The sequence below is a fragment of the Lacerta agilis genome, chromosome 17 (assembly GCF_009819535.1).
Source record: "Lacerta agilis isolate rLacAgi1 chromosome 17, rLacAgi1.pri, whole genome shotgun sequence".
In the NCBI taxonomy this organism is placed as follows: domain Eukaryota; kingdom Metazoa; phylum Chordata; class Lepidosauria; order Squamata; family Lacertidae; genus Lacerta; species Lacerta agilis.
In genome coordinates, this window is record NC_046328.1 from 27234963 (window position 1) to 27260865 (window position 25903).

Consider the following 25903-nt stretch of genomic DNA (forward strand, 5'->3'; position numbering starts at 1 on the left):
ATCTGAGGCCAAATGCACACTGTACATTTAAAGTGCTCTTTATCAAACTTCCCCCAAATAATCCTGGGAACTGTAGTTAGTCGAGAGTGCTGAGAGTACTATAGTTGCCAGAATTCCCTGGAAAGAGGGACTGATTGTAAAACTACTTTGGGAACGGTAGCTCTGTGAGTGGGAGAGGGCTCTCATAACAGCACCCTCAACAAACTACAGCTCCCAGGATTCTTTGGGGGAAGCCATGGCTGTTGAATGTGTTTCAAGAGTGCTTTAAACATATAGTGCAAATACAGCCTGAGTGTAAGAAATATGGCAAATGAGTCGAAGGAAGTGTGGCCAAAGGAGGGCTGAGATTTCCCAGCAAGCAGTGCTATGTTGCAGAGCGGGCATCAACCAGACGGCTATAGAAGCAAACTGGGAGGATTGAGCAGACATCCAGCAATAGGGACAAAGAAGGCAATACATCTCTTTTTTAAAATTAAGGCATCAGGGCTCCCCCCCCGCCCCCGCCATGTGCCTCAGGATGTCTGCTCACTAATTATCTGTTTAAAAACAATGCTTCTGTGGGGCCAACTCTCTGGCCGCCCCCCCCCCCCTTATCCTGCACATACATCTTAAGACAAAAAAACAACAACCAAAAACATGAGAGGAGGCCAACATCAGGACAAAGCCCTAAAAACGATCAAAATCCAACAGCCATTGAAATACTGGCCATCAAGAGGCAAGAGTTTTCCCAGAACGCACTGCCCACTCATGGCTTTTCCACAGAGCCGTCGTTGCTGCTCATGTTGGTGCTGTAAAATGGTGCCATTTTAAAGACAAGGAGTCTGAGGTCAAGTCAGGAAGGCCTCTTTTGTGCCAAGCTGTGCGGCAAGAGTCTCGCTATGGATCGTTATTCAAAGCAAGCAGCAGCTTTGGAGGCAGCGCAGGATCTGAACAGCTTCCGAGGTCACAGGTGATGACCAGGCACGGCGGCAGGGAGCCAAGAGAGTCCACCTTGGCACGTGAGGCAAATGTGAAGTGCTGTGTGTGTGTGTGTGTGTGTAAGCACGTCTGTTCCTTTATTTGAGGTGGAAGCAGCGAAAAAGCAAGAAGCGACCACATTGTGATGCAAGGCACTTGCAGGTAAAAAGAACTAAAGCACAAAAGATGTCCGAGGAGAAGGGCCAGAGAGCCGTGCAGGGATGGTGCCATTTCTTCTTCAGGCAAACATGGTTAGTTGTATCCACTGCAGTGCAGGAGAAGAGATAAAAAGAGGGATAGAGAAGAAATTCAGTTCAGTTCACAGTCAAAAATAAATTACCCAATTCACACTTTCAGAAAACGCATAAACTGAAACATAGACCCATCCTTCAAAATCTGCACCTCTCCAAATTTTGCAGGTAATGCGTACAAAAATTCATACGTAGGCTGCAATACAATGCACAGTCACATTGAGGAACACTGCATGCAAGTAAATGTGTATATTAGGATAAATTATCGCAAAAATGCTGATGGGTTTTCAGGAGGATTAAAAACATAGTAATTCAGAAACCCAAAATGTCATAATCGTTCTTCATAGGAAAATGTGTTCCACCCGCTTGATCATTTTTGTTGCCATTCACTGCACCTTTTCCAGATTTACAATATCCTTTTTGAAGTTCCAGAACCAGAACGGCACACGGTATCCCGAGTGTGATCTCACCAGACAGTTGTGTCACAGCATTATGACACTGGCAGTTTATTTTCAATGATCAGAGAGGCATTACCTTAACCAAGTCAAAGGTGACGATTCCATCCTTGTCCGAGTCCAGTGCTTGGAAAAACCCTGAAGAAAGATTGTGGGGTGAGTGGCAAAGTTGAAGGTGGGAATTAAATCAAGTTATTTCACTGCAGGACTTCTCTGGGTGGGAAACAAACCCAGATCAACCCTGTTGACTGCAGGGACAAGGTCCAAAGAACTGCGCCAGGAGGTTGGCATGTCCAAATATGCACCAGGCTGCTGGCCTGCTTCCTCTGTACCCATTTCAAGCTGCTTTGGAAAGAATTTAAGAGCAGCATGGGGAACGTATTGCAACATTGCATGGGAATTAAAAATGTTGCTGGTGGTTTGCAAAGCCTTCAAGGCACGCCTAAAGAAACCCTCTTGCCCTGGGCATGCAGAGCCAACAGCTTTCTAAACTCCAAGGCCAACACTGCAGTCCCTTGCTACTCCTTTGCCTCCTTTGACTTCTAGGAGAACCCCAAAGAGGGAAGAAGCTATGCAGACCATGCAGCCTCCACCATTCCTCAATAGCTATGGGGTACTGGGGGTGGTGCAAGGGGGCTTTGCCCATGCCCTCCATAGGCAGACTAAAACAACCTGGTCACACGTCGATAAACTAAAACAACCTGGTCACACGTCGAAAAACGAAACGGCCACCCTACGAAAAGGGCACTCACGGAACATGGTTTCAAGTCGCACTAAGCAGCAGACAAAATTGTCAAAGTCGATGGCCAGATCAGGTTCAGCGTAGCGGGTGATGATTAGCTCGTACAGTTTCTTGTTCAGCTTGAAGCCTGGGCGAGAGAAAGAAAGAGCAAACACATTTCATTCAGAAGCTGGGCGGCTTTCTTAAAAACACAACAGAGTCTCCCGCTTTTGAGTCACACCGAGGGAATGCGAGCAATTCAGACAGCTGCGTGATTTGAAATCCAACAGTTTAGGTTAGACCTTGGTGGGGAACCTGTGGTCCTCCAGACTTTTCAGGATTCCAACTCCCATCACCACTAAACTACGGCCATACTGGCTGGGGTTGATGGGAGTTGAGAGTTGAACAACATCTGGCGGGCATCTGATTTCCCAGTCCTGAGACACTTGTAATACAAAACTTATATGGCAGCTGTATCTCCACTATTCCACCTGGCTGGGTGCTGAGCACGAAAGATGAGAGTCTTTCTCACAGGACCTGAACTGCCCATTTGTCCACATCATTCATGCACAGCTTCCAGTTACAATTAATGAGGAAAGGGCAAAGGAACTGGATATGTCAAAAAAGACAAGAAGGGTCCTGCTAGATCAGGCCAAAGGCTCATCTTAGTCCAACATCCTGTGATCCCACAGTGGCCAACCACCCAGGATCCCCGGCTGTTAGCTGGGCTTCTTGATTCTGAATGATGACTTGGTTTTAATTCCACCTTGAGGACTAGTTCAGTTGAGAGGCTGCCTAGAAAACTGAATGCAATTATAAAAGGGGGCAAATCACCTGCAGCCTCCAGAGCCATCCGCATCTCGTAGGCACTCATGCTCCCCGACTTGTCCAAATCGAACTTCCTAAAGACTGCCTTAAAAGATAATGAAGAGAAAAGGAGATAAGATGCCCCCCCAAAAGGTGTCAACAGTGAACCCAGCAGCTGAGCTCCAAGAATCTAAGGTGCCCAGAGGAAAAAATAAATTGTAAGTTCCAAGGCTCCAGTAGGAATCCATCAATTCATAGTCTAACCACTAGAGGGAGATCCAGAAAGGATCACTAAACTGCAAACTCTCCAGACTTACCAGTAAATCCAATCTAGAGGGAAATGAAATTTCAGATCCAGATTCAAAATTCCTTAACATGCTCATATCATGATATTGGACATCAACATTGACATTTCAGAATCGAATGGGTGTCAAATTACAAAGTTTGATTGTTTGGGCTCTCTCATTTTCAGCCCACTCCATATATATGTTCCAATTTTTTGAATCAATGCAGTTTCTGTGCAAAATTTACTAGTTCTGATGCATGTCAAGCTATCAGATACGTATCTGCAAAATATTGTTTGCATATCAGAAAACTATTAAGCAGAATTCCCCAGCTTTTCCCTGCAAATAACAAAAATAATTATAATTCCATTTAGCTATCTTGGTTTGCGGGGGGGGGGGGGGGAATCATGTAACCAAGAGAATATTTGTGAACTATTTGGACAGGAGAGTTTTGTGCACCAAATTTTAAACCACAGGGAATCAGTGGACCTCTAGCTGTTGTTGGACTACGGCTCCCATCATTCCTGACCACTGTTTATGCAGTCTGAGACTGATGGGAGCTGGACTCCACAATATCTGGATGGGCAGAAGTCCCCACCACTTACCCACCCCACTGTAGTCACGTTTGTGTGGGGTTGTTTTTTTTAACACATAAATGGCTTTGATGACACTGTGAGCTTACCAAATAGCTCCTGATTTTGGTCCAAAGGATGTTAAACTCCACCAATCCAAGTTTCCCATTTCCATCTCTCTGATGAAGGAAGCGGACGTTAAGGAGACACTGTTGTCAAAATGCTACCATCGCCTCCTTCTGTGGTCTTCCACCATCACCTCCCCTTCCCCTCCAATGCCATACTCCCAAAAGATTAGTTTGTTGAGTGCTTGCAGGCATATACTGTAGTTTAGGCAGAGGTTAAACTACGTCCAGCCTTCACATAGCATTCATTCTGATTTGTTTGCAGGAAGGTTATAAGACAATCGACATGTGTCCCGATTCACTTGCAAGGCACTGTGTCTGTCTTCCCACAAGTCATTCATTCATGCCACACTTTTCAGTCAGGTGCTCCAGTGGTTGCCAATACATTACTGGGCCACATTCAAGGTTTTTGCGTTAATTTACAAGGCCTTGAGTAACTTGGGTGCAGGATAATTTAACGGTTGCCTGACCTGTCCTTGTCTGATCACTGAGATCTTTGGGGGAGTCTCTGCTGCTGGTCCCCCACACGAGGGCTCAGATGCGTGGCTCGCATGGAGTGTTGTGGGTTCAAGCCTGCAGAAGTCCTTCCTGACTGAGATTAGATGGGCCCCCTCTTTGCTGAACTTCCAGTGCATGACAAAGACTTATTCCAGTAGGCATTTTAAGGCAGCGTTTGGTTTTATGGTTAATTTTTATTGCTTTATTCTCTGTTAGGTTCATTTTTACATGCACCACTTAGAAACACTAATGGTTATGTGCCCACTTGACCTCTTCGACTGATGAAATTGCAACTTTTGCAGGTGCCCCATAATACCACTCTGCATCTGGAAGAACTCAATCATTTAGTGTGGCAGTGCTGACACTTTGGAACTCCCTGCCAATTGATAACAGGCAGGTCCCCTCACTGTGCCTTGTACAGACATTTGTATTTAGACATGCCTCACTATATGTATAGAAAGTTTGGGTGAGTTTTTAATTCATTTTAGTCTATTTTATTGTGGTTTTAATTTTCTGTTTGTTTTAAATTATGGTTGTAACTTTTGTTAGTGATAATTTTATTGTTGTATCTTTTTTGTCAATCACTTTGAAGTTTTCTTCTTCTTCTTCTACAAACAAGCTGTATATAAATTTTGCGTAATAAGTAATATGTAAACATCTTTAAATAATTTTAAAAGTCTGTTTTGTTTTGGTTTTTTAAAAGTGGATTTATTGCATTAGCGCAAAAGAGCATTATAATCTACTTTAATTAAGCGCAAACCTAAATTGATGGCACATGCTCCTCTCCTGCAAAATACTGAGAGCCTGGAGCTGCCTTAAAAAACACAGTCCCCAAAACCAAAAAGGAAGGATACATCCATGAGGTTCACCATACTCCGACAGGACTCCAAAGTGAACCCTTTCGTCCGAAGGTCTTTATCTGCAGTGAAAAGCAAAGAAGGGACAATTAGAGCTTTTCCATTTACACCCCACGAATGCACGCAGCAAAAAGATGTCGGAAATCATTCAAAGGTACACTCAGCAGTGGCACAAGAAAGCCACAAACCCTGGAACTATATGACAGGTTTATTACAAGTCCAAGTGCAGGACAATGGTGGGTTGCTGGTGTTTGAACATTTTAAATGGTGAAATCTGGCAACGCTTTTGTTGCCGAAGGGCCCTGGCAACACAAAGCTTTGCCAAATTAGTTTTATTCTCTGTTGCATACAACACTCAGCATTTGTTGTACGCACATGCACACATTCCCCGACTTTCTGCACGACAAATGTTCTGCTATTTTAATTTCCTGAAAAAAAAGAAGATGAGGGAACGAGTTAGGCTCAGTGCTTACGTTTCCCTATGATTCTGTTGAGGATAGTCTGCAGTTCGCGAACGCTGATTTCCATATCCTGCAAGGAAGGGCAGAAAAGAAGAAAAAAAGATTCAATGTTATTTTAAGCCCACCTCTGAGCCACTCTTAAAAGAGGCGATTCCTGGAGAGGCATGAAGTCAAGCCCTTTGCTCAAAACCTGCTCAGAACTAGAAGCTGTTTCCCCATCACAGCTCAAGGCACCTTTGCATATGCAAGCTAGGTGCTCTGCTGCTCAACTAGGATAAAGGTGGGGAACTTAATGATCCTTAGCCCCCTCCTCCTCCTACCACTGGCCAACTTTGACAGGTGGGTGGGGTGAGCTCCGAGCATCAGCTGATCACCAGGGCCTGCCAATCCTCCATCTGGCAAGAAGCCACGTTTCACCTGCTCCACACCTGCACAGCTTGGTCAAAACAGTAAGGAAACACTTTACCAGGCTGGAGAACTGCATTGCAAAATTCTGAGAAGGGCTGATTCAAAGGCTGCCTGAATTTCGGTTCATGTATTGTTTTGGATGGTGCACGTTGGGAAAGTTCCCCTTTAAATGGGGAATGGATCTAATTTTTCACACACACACACACACACACATGCACTTGACACTTACCGCCCCCGCCAGCTGCTTAAAGAGTTGCTTGAAGCTATCATCAATCTCGCTTTCTGAAAGCACTTTCTGTGGAAGGGAGAGAGAGAGGAATAGTCAGACAGGCAGGTCAGGGTTTGTTGTTGTTCAGTCGTGTCCGACTCTTCGTGACCCCATAGACCAGAGCACGCCAGGCACGCCTATCAGGGTTAGAAAGTCTAAATATGCCAAGTTATTTGGGACTGGCAGTGCGGAAAAGTGACAGGCTGCTCTTTTTATTTTTAAAAAAAACCACTCACAAAAAGCTTCACCATCACTTCAAGAATTATCTTGGCTACCCCTCTGAAATCTGTAGCTGAAGGCCTTATGTGATGAGTCCATTCTAAGGGCTGCATGTACTGGCCAGTATCTGTGGGGAGATTTCCACCACCACCTCGTAAAAAATGGAAAACTGCTGGACAAATTACTGTGCCCCAGCACTAGCTAAGAATATAAGATGAGCCTTGGCTGGCTCTGGCCAAAAGGGGACAATCTGGTCCAGCATCCACTTCTCACAGTGGCCAAACAGATGTCCATGGGAAGCTCTGAGTGCAACCACAAACTCTCCCCACTCATGACTTCCACCAGTGGGCACATACTGAATTCAGAGAGAGAAACGTGCCCATGACAGAAGAGGGGATCCTTCTTGAATGTAAAAAAACTGGTGGCAGTCATTACATAATTCCTCTACACCAGTGGTTCCCTAACTTTTTCTTTTCTCCAAGGACTGCTTGAAAATTACTGAGGATCTCGGAGGACCACTTAGCTATTCTTCTACCTCTTGGAGCAATTGTGCTAGGTGCTGCATGGTTTTCAACTGAATTTTTCCAGACATGCTGCGGATCACTTGAACAAAGCTGGTAGACCGTCAGAGGTCCAGAGACAAGCCTGGGAAGTCCTGCTCTGAAATACAAGCAGGAATTTCCTCTAAGTCACCCTTTGAAAGGGGTCCAGACTTCCGGCGAGGACGCCATCGCGGGCGGTCGTGGGTTGCCTCGGCAGCGAGGCGACCCAGGCCGGCCCGGCGGTTGGAGCCCCGCTACCGCTAAGCGGGGCTCCGGTGAGGCGCGGGAAGAGCGTCCCACGCCTTGGGCTTCCCGGCGGGCCCGCTAAGGCTCCGAACCCTTCCCTCGCTCCCCCTGTAAAGGGGGAGTGGGGGTGAAGGGACAACGGAGCCGGGCCATTAGGGGACATGCCCCAACCGGGTCGGCGAAGCGGCGGCCACCGCCCGCGGTGAGCGACATCGTTCTCCCTGCAGAGGAAAAAAAAAACAAGGAAGCCCGGTGGTTGTGAGTACATGATTGAACTTATTTTTGATATTTAACGATCCGGGAGATATTGTGGAAAGGAAGCCTGCCTCCCTCCCTTCGGTGGAAAGAAAATAACTGTTTCGAGAGACTGCTGTTACAGCGATGGTTACAATGTTCTGATTTTTTGACAAGTGAGACTATTTAGATCTCCCTTTGAGGGAGCAAGACGGTGGAGAATATCTCTTTTTAAAATTACAGTCTTTGCGCCCTGGCTCCAGGGAAAATGGCTGCGAAAGCTTGAGATTGAGTGGAAAACTACTGGTACTAAGATGGAAAGACATTGAAATTGAAACTGAAATTTGATACCTATGCCCGCTTCTGCCATGCTGGGTTTCGTTTTTGAGTTGGTTCTGAACCCTCGATTGACTGATGAACAAAGGATTATTTTTTTGAGACTGGAACTGCTTAACCAGAAATTGGTGGTGTTGAACCGGGATATGGCAGAAAAGGTATTTCCCACAGAGGAGACTTTTCAGGACATTGCTGCAATGGAAGAGAGCCTTGGCAAAGAGCTGAAGGGGATGATTGAAGAACAGAGCGAAATGGCTTGGCGACTCCGGAAAAAAGAAACGTCCTTTGGGGGTGGCAGACCCAGGATGGGGAAGATTTCTATATCCAACTTTCGGGGTGAGAGCTCGGAAGTGATGGGGAAAAAATTAATATGTCTACAAATAAAAGAAGAATGGAACATTGAACCGGAGAAGCTGGAAGAAGATGAACTGCGTACCCTGATGCTCTATGCAAGGACTGTTGTGGACTTTGTCTGGATCTGTGGACTTACAAGGAAAAAGGACAATTTGAGGAGTGGTTCCGGAGTAAGACGGAGAAGGAAAATGGTTAGAAGGGGGATAGGGTGAATTGTATTAAGGGTAAAGTAAAAACGGTATATTATGGTACCCTGAAGCCGGTGTGTCAAGATTTTAAGTTTTTTGAACTAGAAAAGGGATATTTTGATTTCTTTTTTATTAGCAGCAGTTTAAGGGAAAGAAGATGTCTGTTATGATTTGATTTAAGAATAATATGTTAAGATATGGAGTTTTGATATTAATTAATATGAAGTTATAATACGATTTGATTGTATTTAAGTTAAGAAGTGAAATATTATTGTAAACTAAAAAACAAGATTTTAAGAAGAATGTTTAGTTTTGAATTCTTTAAATGAATTTAATTTTTAGTGATATGAAGTTATTAAAGTAGAATTTGGAATTGGAGCCGAAAGAGAGAAGGCAGGGGAAGTCAACTGTAATGATTCGACCAAGAATTTTTTTTTTTTTTGTATTTAAACAAGAAGAAGAATCGTTGGTATGTTTGTATTTGTTTAGCTTTAGTTGTAGTGGGTGGGTGTTTGGGTTAATGTTGGTGAAGGTGTTGGATTGTTCTTTGTTATGGAAAAACCAATAAATTCTTTATAAAAAAAATAAAAAAATGAAAGGGGTCCGTATTTGTCACTGGAGGATTCTTACCTCATCTGGGAGATTAGCCTGGATCTCATCGTCCATTTCCCTGCAGAAAGGCAATAAAAATAAAAATGAGAACTCAGGGAAAACAGAGGCTCAAGGAAATTATCCAGACACTAGTAAACATAGCAGAACAAGCATTATGAAACCAGGTTGGTGAGAAGCATTCTGAAGCCAAGTAAGAGCCAGGGGAGAGTTAAAGTCAAGGGTTTACATCGGGTTTTGTTTATTATTTATACATCAGTCATTTTCACTGGGTTGATTTCCATTATGGGCAAATAAGTTAACATTAGGTAAAGGTAAAGGTACCCCTGACCGTTAGGTCCAGTTGCGGACGACTGAGGTTGCAGCACTCATCTCACTGTACTGGCTGAGGAAGCCAGCGTTTGTCCGCAGACAGCTTCTGGGTCATGTGGCCAGCATGACTAAGCCGCTTCTGGCGAACCAGAGCAGCTGTCCTTTGTCAACAACAAAATGTCACTGTTTTTTTGTCTTGAATATATTCTATATGGTAATTTATGGACCTAATGGGTATCTAAAGCCATTTGCACATAACAAAATATGTATTTTATCAACGTAATTGTTGAACTGAAATACAATTAAATTTTTGGGGCCCCCAAGAGAGTGGGGCCCTAAGCTATAGCTTGTTTAGCTTATACGTAAATCCAGCACTGATCACACATGGCTCTAATGCACTTAAATGTGGAATTGCCAGTCAATTTCCCAACTACAATAAATCTGCTTAAAAAGAAGAACCTGATTTGTTGTAACAAAATAGAAAATAGTCGAAACAGACCAACACGGCTACCCACCTGTAACTGATTTGTTGTGCCAGGGAAACCAGAGCGTTCTCACCATCTTTTATGTCTGACAACAAACTCTAACTATTGGATTCTTTTGCCCCATCTTTTTGTCCCTGCCAAACAGCTGTCTTATGTTTATGATAATATTTTATTCTCTTGTTAATTATGCTGTTTTAAATGTGCATTTTATATTTGACTTCACTTAGCAATGTGTTGTTTTTTTTCAAAAAATGTTTAAGTTTTTTTGTTAACTTTGGTTGTGTTAAATATGTATTCTGTAGCTGACCTCCTTTGTAATGTTTTGTTTTGAAGTCTTTAAGATAATATTTTAGTTTTCTGTTAATTATGTAGCTTTGACTATATACTCCACATTTGACTTTCTTCAGATTGTTTTATTGATGTTTTATTGAAGTTTCAATATTCCGTAAACCGCTTTGAGGTTTTTCTTGAAAATATAAAGCGGAATAGAAATGAAAGAAATAATAATCATAATCATAATCACTCAAACCTAAATATCGATTTCAGTGGGTCTTAGTAGTTAGACAGTGCCACAAGAGGACACTGTACAACACTCCGAAACCCATTTCGAACAGCTGAACAATTGCCCACCCTCTGCCCAACAAATGACAAAGATCATCAGCAAGACATACACTGTCCCGGCTTTGTTCTCTGCGAAGACCCGGAGCACGAAGTCCCCTTCCTTGTTGGGCTCAAAGGTGGAAGGCACCACGATATACTCCCCCGGCGGCAGCTTGAAGCGGGTGCTGACCTCGCGCAGGTTGATGAACTGCTCGGATCGCGCCCGCGAGGAGTTCGACAGGAAGAAGTCGCGCTTCAGGTGTACGGAGGTCTGCCCCCTGAACTGCCAGAGAGGAGAAGACATGAGTTGAGCAAGCACTTCACCTGTCAAACCTTCTTCTTGGAATAGGGAACGGGCGTAGCTGGGGCCAGATTTAGGCTGGATGAGGCCCTAAGCTACTGAAGGTAATGGGGCCCTTTATATGTCCAGCTGCCCTTTGTCAACAACAAATTGTCGCTGTTAGAAATGAGCAAACCAGTGATATTTCAGGGAGCAGGCTAGCGGGCGGGGCCCATCATAGGAGCCTACACAACACAAAACGCTGTTGCTGTATGTAGGTTTTCTCTTTTTTTTTGTTTTTTAATCTTATATTTTGGAAACGTACATCCAGTTTTTTTCTTTTAATTTTTTTGGGGGGCCCCAAGAGAGTGGGGCCATAAGCTATAGCTTGTTTAGCTTATATGTAAATCCGGCACTGGATAGCTCAATGGAAGAGCTCCTGCCTTGCAGACACAAAGGTCCCAGGTTCAAACCACGGCAGCTCTGGTAGACGGCAGCTTTCTATGTCCTTTTTTAAATTGGCCCTTTCTTTAAATCAAGAGGACTGGAACCTTACTTTCTTTTTGGAGGAAGGACTGTGGCTCAGCAGCCGTAGCACCTGCTTCTCACACCAAAGGTCCCAATTTCAACCCTCAGCAGCTCCTGATAAGCTTGTCTGAAAACCCAGAGAGCAGCTGCCAGTCAGTGTAGACAATGCTTAGCTAGAGGGATCAGTGCTCTAACATAGTACCGGTAGAAGTCCTCTATACCTACTTAAATTATCCCTTTATTCAGAAATAATGAGGACTGGAATCCTTCTTCCAAGCACTTGCCTTGACTGCAAAGGGTGCCTGCTTCAATCCCTGCCATTTCCAGACAGGGTGGGAAAGACTCCTGGCCTGAAATCCTGGACAGCCGCTGCTGGTCAGTGTAGAGAACATTGAGCTAGATGGACTCAGTTGGCCTGACTTGGGATAAAGCAATTTGCTACACCCCTACTTATTTTGTTCCTTATGTTGAGGACTAGAATCTTAGTCCCCACCCCCACCCCTTTTAAGCAGAAGGTCCACAGCAAAGCAGTGGAGTGCAAGCTTTGCATGCAGGAGGCCTGAGGTTCAATCCCTGGCAACTACAGGCAGCAGTGGGAAAGACTGGAACCCAGGAGAACCACCGGCAGACAATACAGACCCCCATGGCCTGGCTCCTGGTCCTATGTTCTTACAGGACAGGAGACGCTCTTGCAGGGGCTTCCCATACTTACAGGAGTTGCTCTTTGGCATACATACCTCAGGAGGCACCTACAGGAGACAAAAGGAAGAGGGGCAGTGAATTCCGAAAGAAGGCAGAGGAAGGGCTCCACACCCCGAGGAGCAGCTCTCCCAAGCCCTTGGGCGGTACCTCGTAGACGGCAAAGCCAATGGTTTCCATGTCCTTGCCAAACCGCCTCTCCCGGCGCCGGTGCTTCTGCATCAGAGACAGGAGGAAACTGCAGCCCGGCTCCCTCCTGTCCTCGTCGTCGTCGTGGTCCACCTCTTCCAAGCGGATTTTGAACTGGGGGTTAATCCAGAACGTTGCTGAAGGAGAAAGAAAGGAAGAAAGAAATAAAGAAAGAGGAGAGTGTGGGGTGCAAGGGTTTTGGGGAGATGGCAGCCGAATTCAACAAATGCATATTCTCGTGAGTTAGTAAGTTTATGGGCAAACGGACACAGAGCTGTATTGCTAGATAGGCAGACTCAGAGCATAGCAATGTAAATGGTAGAGAGAGTTCTCTGTGATGTCATTTCCCGTTTCCAGTAGCAGGAAGACACGAGACACATATGGCTGTCCTTGCTCCAGCTCAGGCTCACACCTGAAGCTGGTTATGCTGTAAAATGTAAGTATTTTACCTGCATAGGTTTTTTAAAAAAATAACAATTCTTATTAATTGTTCAGTTTATACATCTCAAAATAAACATTTTACATAATACCATGTAACAACAATTGACTTCCCTCCTTCCCTTTTCATGGTTCATTTTACTTATCTATCATTCCTGCATATTTTATTATAGTCAATGTAATTGTTTCTCCATTTTACATCCTTTAAGTATTTACCATACTGTTGAATTTATCTAAATGCTGGTAGCATTTTCAATTGCACACAATTATTTTAGGGAAGTTTTTAATGTGTGACATTTTAATGTCTTTTTAATCTTTGTTGGAAGCCGCCCAGAGTGGCTGGGGAAATCCAGCCAGATGGGCGGGGTACAAATAATAAATATTATTATTATTATTATTATTAATTTTCTAAATATTCAGCAAAAAAATTCCACTCCTCTTTGAATAAAGATTCTTCTTGCTCTCTTATTCTATAAGTTAAACCTGCTGCTTCCGCAAATTCTATCATGTTAAGTTGCCAATCTTCCTTACTAGAGATCTCGCTCACTTTCCATCTATGGGCTAGCAAAATTTGAGCCGCTGTGGTTGCATACATAAATATTTTTTTTCCTGACAACTGGGAACTTCAGACTGAAGTGTTGTTGTTCAGTCGTTCAGTCGTGTCCGACTCTTCGTGACCCCATGGACCAGAGCACGCCAGGCACGCCTATCCTTCACTGCCTCTCGCAGTTTGGCCAAACTCATGTTAGTCGCTTCGAGAACACTGTCCAACCATTTCATCCTCTGTCGTCCCCTTCTCCTTGTGCCCTCCATCTTTCCCAACATCAGGGTCTTTTCTAGGGAGTCTTCTCTTCTCATGAGGTGGCCAAAGTACTGGAGCCTCAACTTCAGGATCTGTCCTTCTAGTGAGCACTCAGGGCTGATTTCTTTGAGAATGGATAGGTTTGATCTTCTTGCAGTCCATGGGACTCTCAAGAGTCTCCTCCAGCACCATAATTCAAAAGCATCAATTCTTCGGCGATCAGCCTTCTTTATGGTCCAGCTCTCAGACTGAAGTATTCCTAACTAAAAGGCCTAAGGTTTTTTTGGGAATGTTGTTTTAAACATTTTTTTTAACTCATTGCAGATCATTTCCCAATAGCCTTTAACCTTTTTACGTGTCCACCACATGTGAAAAAATGTTCCTTCCATTTCTCTGCATTTCCAACACAGATGTGATCCAACTTTTTACATCTTGAGCAACCTACTTGGAGTTAAATACTATCTATGCATTATTTTTATATACCGTATTTTTCCGTGTATAACACGCCCCCGCGTATAAGAAGACCCCTATTTTTTGGGACTCCAAATTAAGGAAATGGGGGGAAATTGCCCAGAGTTACTGAGCTTTCTTTTGGGGGGGATTGCTGAAAATTGCTCACCTGTGTCTTATACACAGAAAAGTACGGTAATTCTCTTTCAAAGTATAACATGCGGTAAATTTCTAATCCGTCTTCCAGAGTTTCTCCCAGAAGTTTAGGTCTATGTTATGCCCTATATCCCTTGCCCAGTGTGTCATTGAAGTTTTGACTAACTCATCTTTCATTTCCCAGTCTAATAATAAGTTATACATTTCTGACAATAATTTATCATTGTTCCACAATAATTCTCTTTCAAACTGTGAGCTTCAATCTGGAAACCCATTTTTAAAATCTAATTTAAACATATCATATATTTGATGATACTGTAACCAATCCTTACTCCTTCCATTGCATAGTTCTACTGTTGCCTTTGCTATGAACCAATCCAAGACTATTGAGCAAGTAAACACTATTTTAAAGTTTACTTTACAAGTTGTTGCCTGATTCTCTGTTATGCGGGCTAACAAAGGGGAAGCCAGCTTATTTCATAAGCTGGCATTGCTCAAAAGGGAAGGCTTTGCAGACTAATTTCCAAAGCTTCTGTTTTCGCTGCAAAGGATGGAATTTTAAAACTCTTTTTAACCCCCCCCCCCCAGGAGACTAGAGGGGCAAATTGTAATTAAGATATCCTCTCCTACCTACTAAAACCCATCCCACACGACTCACGTCATGTGTCACGTGAGCTACCTGGGTAGTTCCTGCAGCCGCCAGCTGTGCTCCCCCGCCTCCAGGTCCCGTCGTAGAGCGTCGTGTTCCACTTCCGGAACTTGCGCGACTTCAGCGCGTCTGGCGTGAGGTTGCAAATCTCAAGGCGGGTGAATTCCCGGAGGAAGTCTTGGAAGGACATCCTAGGAGGAGGAGAAAGGTTGCGAATTCAGATCACGCGCCTCGTTCGCTGGTGGCGTGCATGACACTTGACACGGAACCACTACCAGAAACATGTTGTATATACAGACTAGGTGCCTTCTGTGGTAGCACTGGTGCATTTATACCAAAACTTTAAACAAGTAATTTATTCTCACTTCAATGAATTTCATTTCTGTATAGTTTGAATGGCCACATCAGTTGCGATTAAACTGTTTCTGTCTATTGTTTCCTCACTGTAAGTGGAGATTCCTGTCTAATCAGATCTTTTTCTTGCCCTATAGAGAGGTTTCACCATGAAGTTCTATCTATGCGTTTTCGCCCTAAGTTTGGAGGCATGCTTTGCCGCCCCAGGCCTGGACCCTGCTTTGGATGATCTTTCAAGTAGTACCAAGCTTTTTTTAAAAAAAGTTTATTTAAATAATTTCCAAGGTACCTTTCTACACCAAAGTGTATCCATGGTGCCTTCCCATAAAATGGCAACAGATGGTAAAAATTAGAATCGTAAATATAAGCCAACCGGTTGAGTCAGTCATCCAGTCAAATTTGCTAACAACCATTGGTTATGGCAAAATAGCAAACTGTCGAGTGATATGTTTTAACAGCAACAACAAGAAGCAGCAACAACAGGAAAAGCGTCAGAAATGCAATCCCTGAGACAAATGAAAAGGGCACCTACCAGAATTCTCCATCTTCCATTTTAATTCTCAGCTGCTGCCCTATAGATGGATCCACGGCGTTCCATTCCCCAGAGCTGTAAAGAAAAAGAGAAGAAAAGGTGCTGCCTGTTACAGAGAGAGATTCCAAAAGAAGTATAAAATGCAGAGTCTTCTCTTTTCCTCCCTTTCATATTTTTTATTAAATTTTCTTTTACATTTTAGAATACTCATTTAAACAACCTTAAAATATCAGTGACTTCCCTTCTTCCCTTTCCATGGTTCATTTTGCATAACATAAATCCCTGCATATTTTATATAAACTAAACCATTCAGTATTCCATTATTACATCCATCCAATCTTATTTACACTGCTGAATTTATCTTAATGCTGCCCATGTTTTCAAATATACACAATTTCCCCCCAATATATTCAATAAACATTTCCCAATCTTCTTTAAACATATGTTCTTCTTGTTCCCTTATTCTACTGTACGTTAGGTCCGCAAGCTGGGCATATTCCATCAGTTTAAGTTGCCATTCTTCTTTAGTTGGGACTTCACTCGTTTTCCAATTTTGGGCTAACAAAACACAGGCTGCAGTTGTTGTATGCATAAATAACCTTTTTTGACACCTGCGAATTTCCATCTGAATTATCCCCAACAAAAAAGGATGCTGGTTTTGGGGGGAAAGTACATTCTCCCCCCGCCCAATTCATTATGAATTATTTCCCAATACTCTTTTACCCTCAGTCTCGTTGCATTTCTGGAGAAAATGCTGTCTTCTCAACCAGCTCATAAGAGTGCTGCTGGGTCTGTTGGAAGGCATACTTAAATCAAGTGGCAAGCCAGAGGTCTACTAGAAGCCCACAAGGAAGACTTGAATGGCACAGCTCACTTTCACTCTCCAGCAACTGATTTCCAGAGGAATGCTTCCTCTGATGTCCCTCACAATTATAGCCAGTGACAGCCTTATCCTCCAAAAATTTGCCTAATCCTGTGTCAACTGCTTCTTTATTTCTGTCCCGAATCTCCCATGACTCAGTTTCAATGGAAGGTCTAAAATGTATTGTTATCTGGACAGAAAATAATAATAATAATAATAATAATAATAACAATAATAATAATAATAATAATAATAATATTGGCTGGGTCTCTTATTGAAATCAATGGAAAGTTTAAACAATATGTGCTTTAATGGGTTGCCTGTAAAATGGGCAGATTTCAGGTTTTCTGAAATCTGAGACAGCCAGTTATTTGCAAGGGTAACAGAACGTCTAAAATGTTCACCTTGCCTTGTGGATGAGAAGCACAAGAGTTACAGGCTGTAGAAAAGAAGCTGGATCTCCTACTGAATTCAGTGGGAGGAAACCCAGTGAAGGAAATTGAAATGAATGGGGGGCAATCAAACAAATGGGAGTTTTTGAAACAAGAACTTTTCTTTTTCTTGGACATCTCTGACAAAGGATGGGTAAGCTGCCTTCGTCTACTCCAGGGGTAGGCAACCTAAGGCCCGTGGGCCAAATGCAGCCCAATCGTCTTCTCAATCCGGCCCGTGGACAGTCCGGGAATCAGTCTGTTTTTACATGAGAATGTGTCCTTTTATTTAAAATGCATCTCTGGGTTATTTGTGGGGCATAGGAATTCGTTCATCCCCCACCCAAAATATGGTCCGGCCCACCACATGGTCTGAGGGACGGTGGACCGGCCCACAGCTGAAAAAGGTTGCTGACACCTGGTCTACTCTACTCTATAGCATGCTAACTGATAAAACTTGCAAAGCTACGTGGAGCCGTTTATTCTGTAGGCACCACTTCAAAAACACTAATTGTATTTGATCTTCTGTGATGAACCAAGAACCGGAGTGTCTCTCAAAGCCCAGGGGTGAGGAGTCTTGGCCCTACAGATGTTGCTCTGATCAACCCTAGCAGGAATGGACAACAGCCAAGGATGATGGGAGTTCAGCAATATCTGGAGGGCCAATTTTCTTCACACCTGCCGTAGCCCTAGTAACTCTCATAGATTTGTCACCAAAAAATTCACTCTGGATTCCAAACACAACACGCACTCTTGTTCCCGTTTCCACTTTGCTTGGCAAACTCGCTTCCTGCACACACCAACTTTGGGGCATAGGGGACTCTTCTTTTTCAAGCGCCTAAACCTCGCGCCTCCTTCATTTCTCTCTGTGATGGTTAGAATGCTGGACTGGAGAGTCCTGGATTCAAATCCTGGCCCAGCTACAAAGCTTACTAGAAGACCCTAGGATGGTTCCTGTCTCTCAACCTAACCTTACTTTGCAGAGGTGTCCTGATGCGACGCCGGGAAGATCGTGCATGCCACTCTGAGCTGTTTGCAGTGGGTATATAGAGAAGACAGGCCTTCTGTCCCCACAGCTCTATGGCCCAGGAGGAGGGGAAGTGGCACCCAGATATTCTGATCCTCATGAAAACAAAGGAAGCTCGTCGACAGAAGGAGGGAACTTGCTATGGCCACCCTGGTGACTTTCTCGCCCTTTCACCAGCCCTTTCTAAAGCATGTATGGAAAACTCCTCCAGGGTTTCCTTCTTACTTGTCACTCCAAGCTCCAGTCCACTCCACCTCCCCCCACGGGTTTCGCATACGTATCAGGCTAACTCTCTGCCCTCGGTAGTTGATCTGTGGGAGCAGAGAGATAATGAGAGATGCCCGTTAGAGATTGTCACAGAGGAAGGAAAGAACAAGACTGCGCACTTGACTTGACCACATTATTGACCCAGCCCTGTTTTCAAACAGTCCGAATAGCTTCCCAGTGGCAATGAGTTCCAGATGGCTTCTGTGGGAAAATGACAACGCCCCTGTGACTCTGGACAAATAGAAACAACAGAGCATGTGCTTCTCCAGTGCCTATATTATAGAGACATTCATATTAGCCTCATCTCCCCATTACTCCGTAAGTACCCAGGGCGCACAGGACAATTCTATAGCCCTACCTCCCTGCTGCTTTCAAGATACCAACCCTGCTACAACATACGATGTTGCCAGGTTCCGCATAGCAGCGTTCAAAATTCGTCGGATGATGACCTGTGCCACAAACTAGATTTAATGAACACCCATATCAGAGTGCTCTGTAAATCGACAGCCATAGCCTTTTATACAATAACCTTTTATGCTCTTCCACATCCGTTTAATGCTCCTAACCCTTCTTTTAGCCTCTTTTAGATTCTTGTGGTCTTTTATATATACCTTCTGTTTTAATAATTTTAGTTCTCCAAAACGTTTTACAGATTTTAAATGATTGTCCCCCACCCTACTTATGCTGGTGTCTGACTGTAATAAAGATCTGATTGATTGATTGATCGACTTTTGTTGTTGTTGAAAGGATTCTTTTCTGGCAACCTCTCTGTTATTAAACTTTCCTACATAGATGATCCTCAGTTCTTTTATCTGATTCCCCTCTGCAGGAATAGAGTTCCTCCTTATGTCAGAAATAGGGAATTTCAGGCCTAGGGGCCAAATGCAGCCCTCGGGGCCTCTCTGTCTGGCCTTGTTTCACACCCAGGTGGGTACAGGCCCTTGGACTGTGATAATGCCTCTTGCTTTCCTCCATGGAGGGTTGAAAGGGGTGTGTGAGTGCCTGTGTAGAAACCAGCCTACTTGTACAAAGGTAAAATCTGCCATTGTTGCCCCACCCACTTTTGCCTCAGGCATGTGGCCCTCAGAAAGTTGCCAAGAAGGCAATGCGGCCCTCAGAATGAAGAAGGGCCCCAGCCCTTGCATCTGGACTTCTCTCTTGACTTCTTAAGATTGTGAGGCTGAGGGCAGGGACCATCTTAGAACTGATTTGTGTAAGGTGCTCTGAGAGTCTTTTTTCGGCTAAAAGGGGCCTGGACACAAATGCCGTAAATAAAAAGGAAAACAAACGAGCCCAAAAAGTAGAAATGCAACTATCACCTGCTCAGCTCCAGTGACGGAATAGGCATGGCCTTTCACCAGCTTCTTAAAGGTGACAGCCTCCATGTCAAAAGCACTGGTGATCTGGAAAAACGAGGGTCGAAGAAGAGTAAGAATCTAAGTTACAACCTTCAAAGGGCCTCCAAGGACGTAAGACTTTGCTGGAAGGGGGTGGAACTGCCAACACACAGCACTGTATCCAATACAGTGTTTTATATAAATATATATATATCCTTTGTTGAAAGATAAAAAAGTACTTAATTGCAAGTGCACAGGGTAAGATGAGATGTAGAGAGAGAAAAATAGCATCCATGTAGAAAAAAACCCCAGAACCAACTCCCCCCCCCCAAAGAAAAAACCTCGTATACATCACAAAATATGTGATTGTAGTTCACCAGCCACTTAGCAGTATACCTGTTCCTCTGGCAAAATGTTTCATGCCGCAGGTAAACTGCTGTGCAAAAAAAAATGCACAAGCAGGCTGCTAGTAATTGTGCAATCTGCTGCACAACAAGTTTCCGCTAGCACGGTTGTTGCACTGGAGCATTCTGTTGCACAACAGGAAAGCTCACCTGCCCACTAGTGCAACAGCCCTTGCACTAGTGGACAAGAGTGGTGGATGCAGCCCCAAGGTACTCACATCAATGGAGCAACCCATGAGAGACCCCCTCTCCAGGGCCTTTAAGATGATCTGGAAGAGGTCGCTGGGCGGCTTTCGTAGGTCGTACCACTCAGTAACGCCTCCCGTGAAGTCTTCGAACCCTTCTGAGGTGCTCCCTCCCGAAAGAGCCTCGTAGCAGCCGTTCACCCTACGGTGGAAGCAGCGGGGCATCAAGAAGGCACTTCGTAGTGAATCGGAACATTGCTGCATCGATCTAGCTCAGTATTGTCTGCACTGACTGGCAGCAGCTCTCCAGGGTCCCAGGCAGTGAGTCTCTCCCAACCCTACCTGTTTCTGTTTGATATTTATGCTTCATTCTTTTATTGGTGGGTTATTTGAAAATGAGACTGCAGTTTTAATATTGAATTTTTAAATTGTATTTTAATCTGTTATTTTAAATTGATTGTGTTTATGTTTTTGCTGTGATTTTAATTAGTGTTAGCCGCCCTGAGCCCGGTTTTTGGCTGGGAAGGGCGGGGTATAAATGAAAATTTATTATTATTACCATCATTATTACCTGGAGTTGCTGGGAATCATAGGATCACAGAGCTGGTAGGGACCCCCAGGACTCATCTAGTCCACCCCACTCAGATTAAACCCAGGACCATCTGCAAGCAAAGTAGCCGCTCTACCACTGAGCTCCCCAAATCTCTGAACCTAAGCTGGGCAAGGCCAACTTATACATGGACCTGTTTTAATTGTTATACATGAGGAACTGTTCTAAACTGCTTTTGCACTTTTCTTTTACGGTTCAAATGATTTAGTTCTTTGTGTATTTCACTGTTGTAACCTGCCCTGGGACTTTCTGGTAAGGGGTCAGTAAGAAATCTAAAATAAGGGGGAAGGAATATCCTGTTTGTTCCCATTTCACAGCTGGAAAAACTGAGGCTGACTCACCCCCAGGTCACAGAGTGTGCCCTTGGCAGAGGTGGGACAAACACAAGTCTTTTGTACCAGCTAGGCCAAATCTTTAGCCTCCCTCCCCTCCATTGACCCCAAACCAAGAGATTTAGATGCTTACTTGGCATAAGCTTTCTCAAGCAGAGCGCTCCAGAATTCGTTGCCTTCTGCGGAGTGGACAAACACAAGCTTGCCATCTTTGGTTGGGAGGAGGTCATCCACCACCACGTCGACCCACTCGCCAAATTGCCAGATCTGCACCAAGCGCAAAACAGGTAAGACAAAGGTGAGACAAAGGTGAAAACTTTTTAACCTGGAGATGCCAGGAATTGAACCTGGTCCCTCCGGCATGTGCCCTTGATGACTCAGCAGTGGTTAAGAATGGAGGCAGGGAGGAGAGAAGGTTGATGTTGTTTGCAGTTTAGATGAGAACGTACCTAATCTGTACTTCTCATCAAACCATTATGTGAGCCCAAGCACAAGGATCCGCTGAGATTTACATTTCTCTGAATTTTACAACGGTAGTTATGCAACTGAACATCCCATTTACAAATATACATATGTTAGGGAGTAGTGTTCAGAAAAAAACCACATACTTTAGTGAAAACATCATACAAAAAAAAGTATTCTATAAGGGGGGAATTGCTTGCAAAACAGACAAAATGGCATACAAAAACGTGGATTTCAGAAGAAATTTACATTGAAATGCTGATGAATTTTCACAATACTTTTTTTAAAAAAATTCCAGGCTACAGATGGGAGAACTGAATTTAAAACTGGAAAAACAAGAAACTGAAACTGACAGATCTGGGTTTTTTCCCCCCTTAGCGGTTACGCTCTGCACATGCTCAGAGAAAGCCATCATTAGTCTACATGTTCCAAGGTCAAGGTCCAGCACTCTGCACGAGTTCTGGGCCTGACACCTTGCTCAAATTACATTATTCCTTGCAGGCCCACCTAGTCTAGCTTTCTTTCCGCGGCCTAACGAACCCAGTTCCGCTAAAGGGCAGGAGGGGAGAGAGATTCTGCAAGCGCGATTCATTAGGAAAGCTGCAGCTGTCTACCTGCAGGCACAGATCAGCAGGCTGAGCAAACACCAGGCTGTGCTCTGAATGGGAGGCGCCGGGCAGCTTTCTTCCCCACTAAGCACCACACCCTTGCCAGCCCCACAAACAAAGAACCTTGAAATACCAAGGCAAATCATCACCTGCGAGGTCGGATTCCGCACCAGGGTGGAGTCCTCAGGTATGGAAGACTTAAAATAAGCAGCAAAGCCACCTCGGCTGGCAACAGACCAAGCCATGCGTTGGATGGGGTGGAGCTGGGCAGAAGATCAACGCCTTGAATGGCGTTCGTGCGTTTAAGGAGCTGGCTTTGGGCTAAGTGAGGGAGCCTGGAGATAATTGTAAAAACAGACTTTTTATTCTCACTCTCCTAGAATAAAAAGTCCATTTTTAAACTGTTCACCGGGCTCCCTCAGTTAGCAGAAAACCAGAGATTATTATTATTTGTAAAGGGAATTTCTGTATGAGTTAATACCTTATTATCCCTTTGGAGCTATACTTTATCTTTGTCCTTCCAGGCAATGGTTTACATTTTGGATTCGTTGGGGCTTCCCTCCCCCCTTTTTGTTATGTTTGCATATATTTTTTGTTAAATCAATTTTACACACACACACAGTTTTGCAGTTTGGAAAGTGAGAGGAAAGTTCACAGAAAAGGGTGGGATGAACTGGAAAGGTGTAATCACCCCACAAGGAAAAACAGAGTGACCGGAGGACAAATGCTTACTGTCGTACAAACAACTTGCAAAATAAATAAATCAGAATGAATGCTCATAAAGACTGGATACGATCTAACCTCCATATAAGCTTTCTGCTAGCAAAACAGGGACGAATGCTAAAATAAACACCAGAGAGAACTGCAGGACACAAAGAATTTCTCTGTTGCTTCGCAAGCAGGGCTAGTCTATGTTCCTACAGAAGACATCCAATTTAAAAACACACAGAGAGAGATGCAGTGCTTTGAGTAACAAGGTTGGCAGCAAGGCAGGTGCTCACCTGGAAGTGGAAGATGCCAGCGTACCCATTCTGGAAGCTCTGCCCATGGGGGACAACACGATGCAGAAGAGGGTCGTTCAGGGTGAGGGAGGCAATGGCCGCCAGGAGCCAGCAGTCACCTGGATGGAGAGGCAAAGGGAAAGCCAGCCAGTTAAAACAAAAACAACTGTGATATTATACACACACACACACACACACACACACACATATACAACATTAGGGATACTGGGTAGGCCTGTTAACATTAACGGACATGACTAAGGCCCCATCTGCACTATGCATCATGCCACTCTGAGCAGATGTGGCTTCCCCCAGAGCATCCTGGGAAGTGTAGTTTCATAAAGGATGCTGAAAGTTGCGAGGAGACTTTGTTTTGGATGCATCCTGAGAGCCCCCTCATTTCAGGGAGAATCTGCTGCCCCAGAAGCTCCGAGCGGAGAGAGCTTTTTCTTTTATATTCTCCTTTCACAACCAACTTGTACCTTCCCCCCCCCCACTCGCACCCTCCCCAAAACTGCCAGTTCCTTTTATCCCTCCTCTCCGGACTTCTAACAGTCCTCCTGTCTTATTCCCTTCCTTTCTGTCCCCCTTCTATTTATCTGAACAAATATTCACCTTTCAGTATTTCACCTGCTAATTCCCCTCAGCACCTCCTCTGGCCCTTTCCCCTCAGGGGATGGAGGCCTCCCTTCCCTCATCCTCCCCGGAACGTTCCAGTCTGCCAGCCATCTTCACTCAGCAGACCAGGAGCTTCTGGTGCTATGGCACAGCTAGGGCCACCTGAAACTGGTTTGAGAAACACTGCCTTAGCCCAAGTGGACTACCAGCTGCTTTCCCGGTTCCTGATCTCTGTGTGGGGTGCTTTCTGCAGTGTTTGAAATTAGTCAGGTGCCGGGCGCATTTTGCACCTAGCTTCCGACCACTTGCGACCAAGTGAAGATGCCTGGGTGCCAGGATGGTGCATGACATCTCCACCATCTGGGGATCCTTGGATCTGGAGTGTTTTCACACACTAATACCTCATCCTGTAGAATTCTATATTTAATCTGCACAATCGGAATGAATTCCAGGAACGAAGTTGCTTTGTCTGTGCAGCCAGAACATGAGAAGTTGCCGTTAAGAAAAAGAGGTCAATAGATATGTGGACTTTTCAAGGGACTTTTCCTCTTTAAGTTCTCAAAGCTCTTAACCTAGGCTCAAGGTTGTCATCTGAACTAGACGTTTAACTAAGAAACCATCGCAGTCAGCCCATCATTTGAAAAAAACAAGACTTTAGAACTGTCTTGCCCCAAAATGGCAATGAAACATTCCGCTTTGCCGACTGCAACCTTGGTTTCAGGAGCAATTTGGCACCTAGCTTTATATATCTGAGTTTCTGACAGACACTGTTTCCCCCACCCCACAAACTTAGTTGTTTCTCGGAAATGAAAATTTGTTTCGGAGTAAGCGCAGACAGCAGTCCGCTGCCTTTGAGCCCTGAATCCGGCGCTCTGCCCCGGGGAGGGGTGAAGGCCGCGCAGAGGAGACCACGCCTGCCTGCAGGGCTCTGATCAGATAAATGGTGTGTGGTGTGAGAGAGGGAGGGAGGGAGGGAGAAGGAGAAGAAACGCCGAGGTGGGTGTGTTTCCTGCAGCTGTCGGGACGTTTCCCTCGATGACCGTGACCTGACAGTTTCAAAACAGCCAAGCCAAAAAGAAAACAGCTAGGCAGGAATGGTAGGAAGGCCAGAGAGAGTGAGGGGGTCACGTGCATCATATGCTATGGGGTGTCTGCAGCTGCTGTTGCACAATCAGGAGGACACACCCGGAAAGGCTCCAGGGTCCTTTCAAAACTGTACTTCTTGTCGTAACAGAAAACGAATCATGCTGATAAAACACAGAAAAATAAACAAAGGGCCAGCAGGAAAACAACAACCAGAAATTGCATCAAAACCTTTGCCTTCCAAGTTATCAGTAGGTTTTGTCTACCTGAAGAAAATAGAAAAGCTGTCCGTCCATCCGTCCACACCCCCCCCCCCCGTTTCCAGCATATAAATCTGAGCAACTTTTTTTCTTTGGGTGGTACCTTGGGCGTAGCAAAGATTTCTAGTGGGGGGGAGGACACACACCTGTCACCATCCTCTGTCTGACTCTGACTAGCAGATTTGGAATGAAATGTCTCAACAACCGTCATTTTAAATTACTTTCTTTTGATCCCAAGTGGTCATAAAAATCTGCCACAACCTTTCTACAAATTTCTACTTTCAGTTCAGTGTTTTTATTTGTTTACTTGATTATGGGTGGGGGCAGCTGCCCCACCTGCTCCCCCGGCTACGCCCATGGGTGGTTGTCCAACTAACTCCCACCCCAGAACACACCCGCTGAAATCAACGGACATGGCTAAGGGATTCCCATGGGCACCTGGCTGCAAAAAACTGGAAGGGCAGCCAAGTTCTTCCTAGGATCTCCTATACAACAAAGACCACAGCCTTTTCCTGCAAGAAGCAGGGGAGGGAGGTGGGAAAGAACCAGG

At 44.5% G+C, this 25903-nt stretch overlaps 1 protein-coding gene across 1 annotated transcript in view; it reads right to left on the reverse strand.

The window, feature by feature from the left end:
• Window positions 1-1038: 1038 nt before the first annotated feature.
• The window catches only part of CAPN1 (calpain 1), a 48492-nt gene continuing 23627 nt past the window's right edge, over window positions 1039-25903 (reverse strand). Inside the window, exons 4-22 of the mRNA XM_033174435.1 lie at window positions 23393-23511; window positions 21455-21588; window positions 20413-20581; window positions 19773-19856; window positions 18412-18497; window positions 15867-15941; window positions 15011-15171; window positions 12447-12622; window positions 12335-12346; window positions 10861-11072; window positions 9414-9453; window positions 6626-6691; window positions 6001-6058; window positions 5525-5589; window positions 4158-4226; window positions 3219-3297; window positions 2416-2532; window positions 1743-1801; window positions 1039-1222 (exon numbers count right to left, since the gene is read on the reverse strand). Of these exons, the coding sequence (XP_033030326.1) occupies window positions 1196-1222; window positions 1743-1801; window positions 2416-2532; window positions 3219-3297; window positions 4158-4226; window positions 5525-5589; window positions 6001-6058; window positions 6626-6691; window positions 9414-9453; window positions 10861-11072; window positions 12335-12346; window positions 12447-12622; window positions 15011-15171; window positions 15867-15941; window positions 18412-18497; window positions 19773-19856; window positions 20413-20581; window positions 21455-21588; window positions 23393-23511 (1808 nt within the window). The 3' untranslated portion in view covers window positions 1039-1195. The remainder of the gene's footprint in view (window positions 1223-1742; window positions 1802-2415; window positions 2533-3218; window positions 3298-4157; window positions 4227-5524; window positions 5590-6000; window positions 6059-6625; window positions 6692-9413; window positions 9454-10860; window positions 11073-12334; window positions 12347-12446; window positions 12623-15010; window positions 15172-15866; window positions 15942-18411; window positions 18498-19772; window positions 19857-20412; window positions 20582-21454; window positions 21589-23392; window positions 23512-25903) is intronic.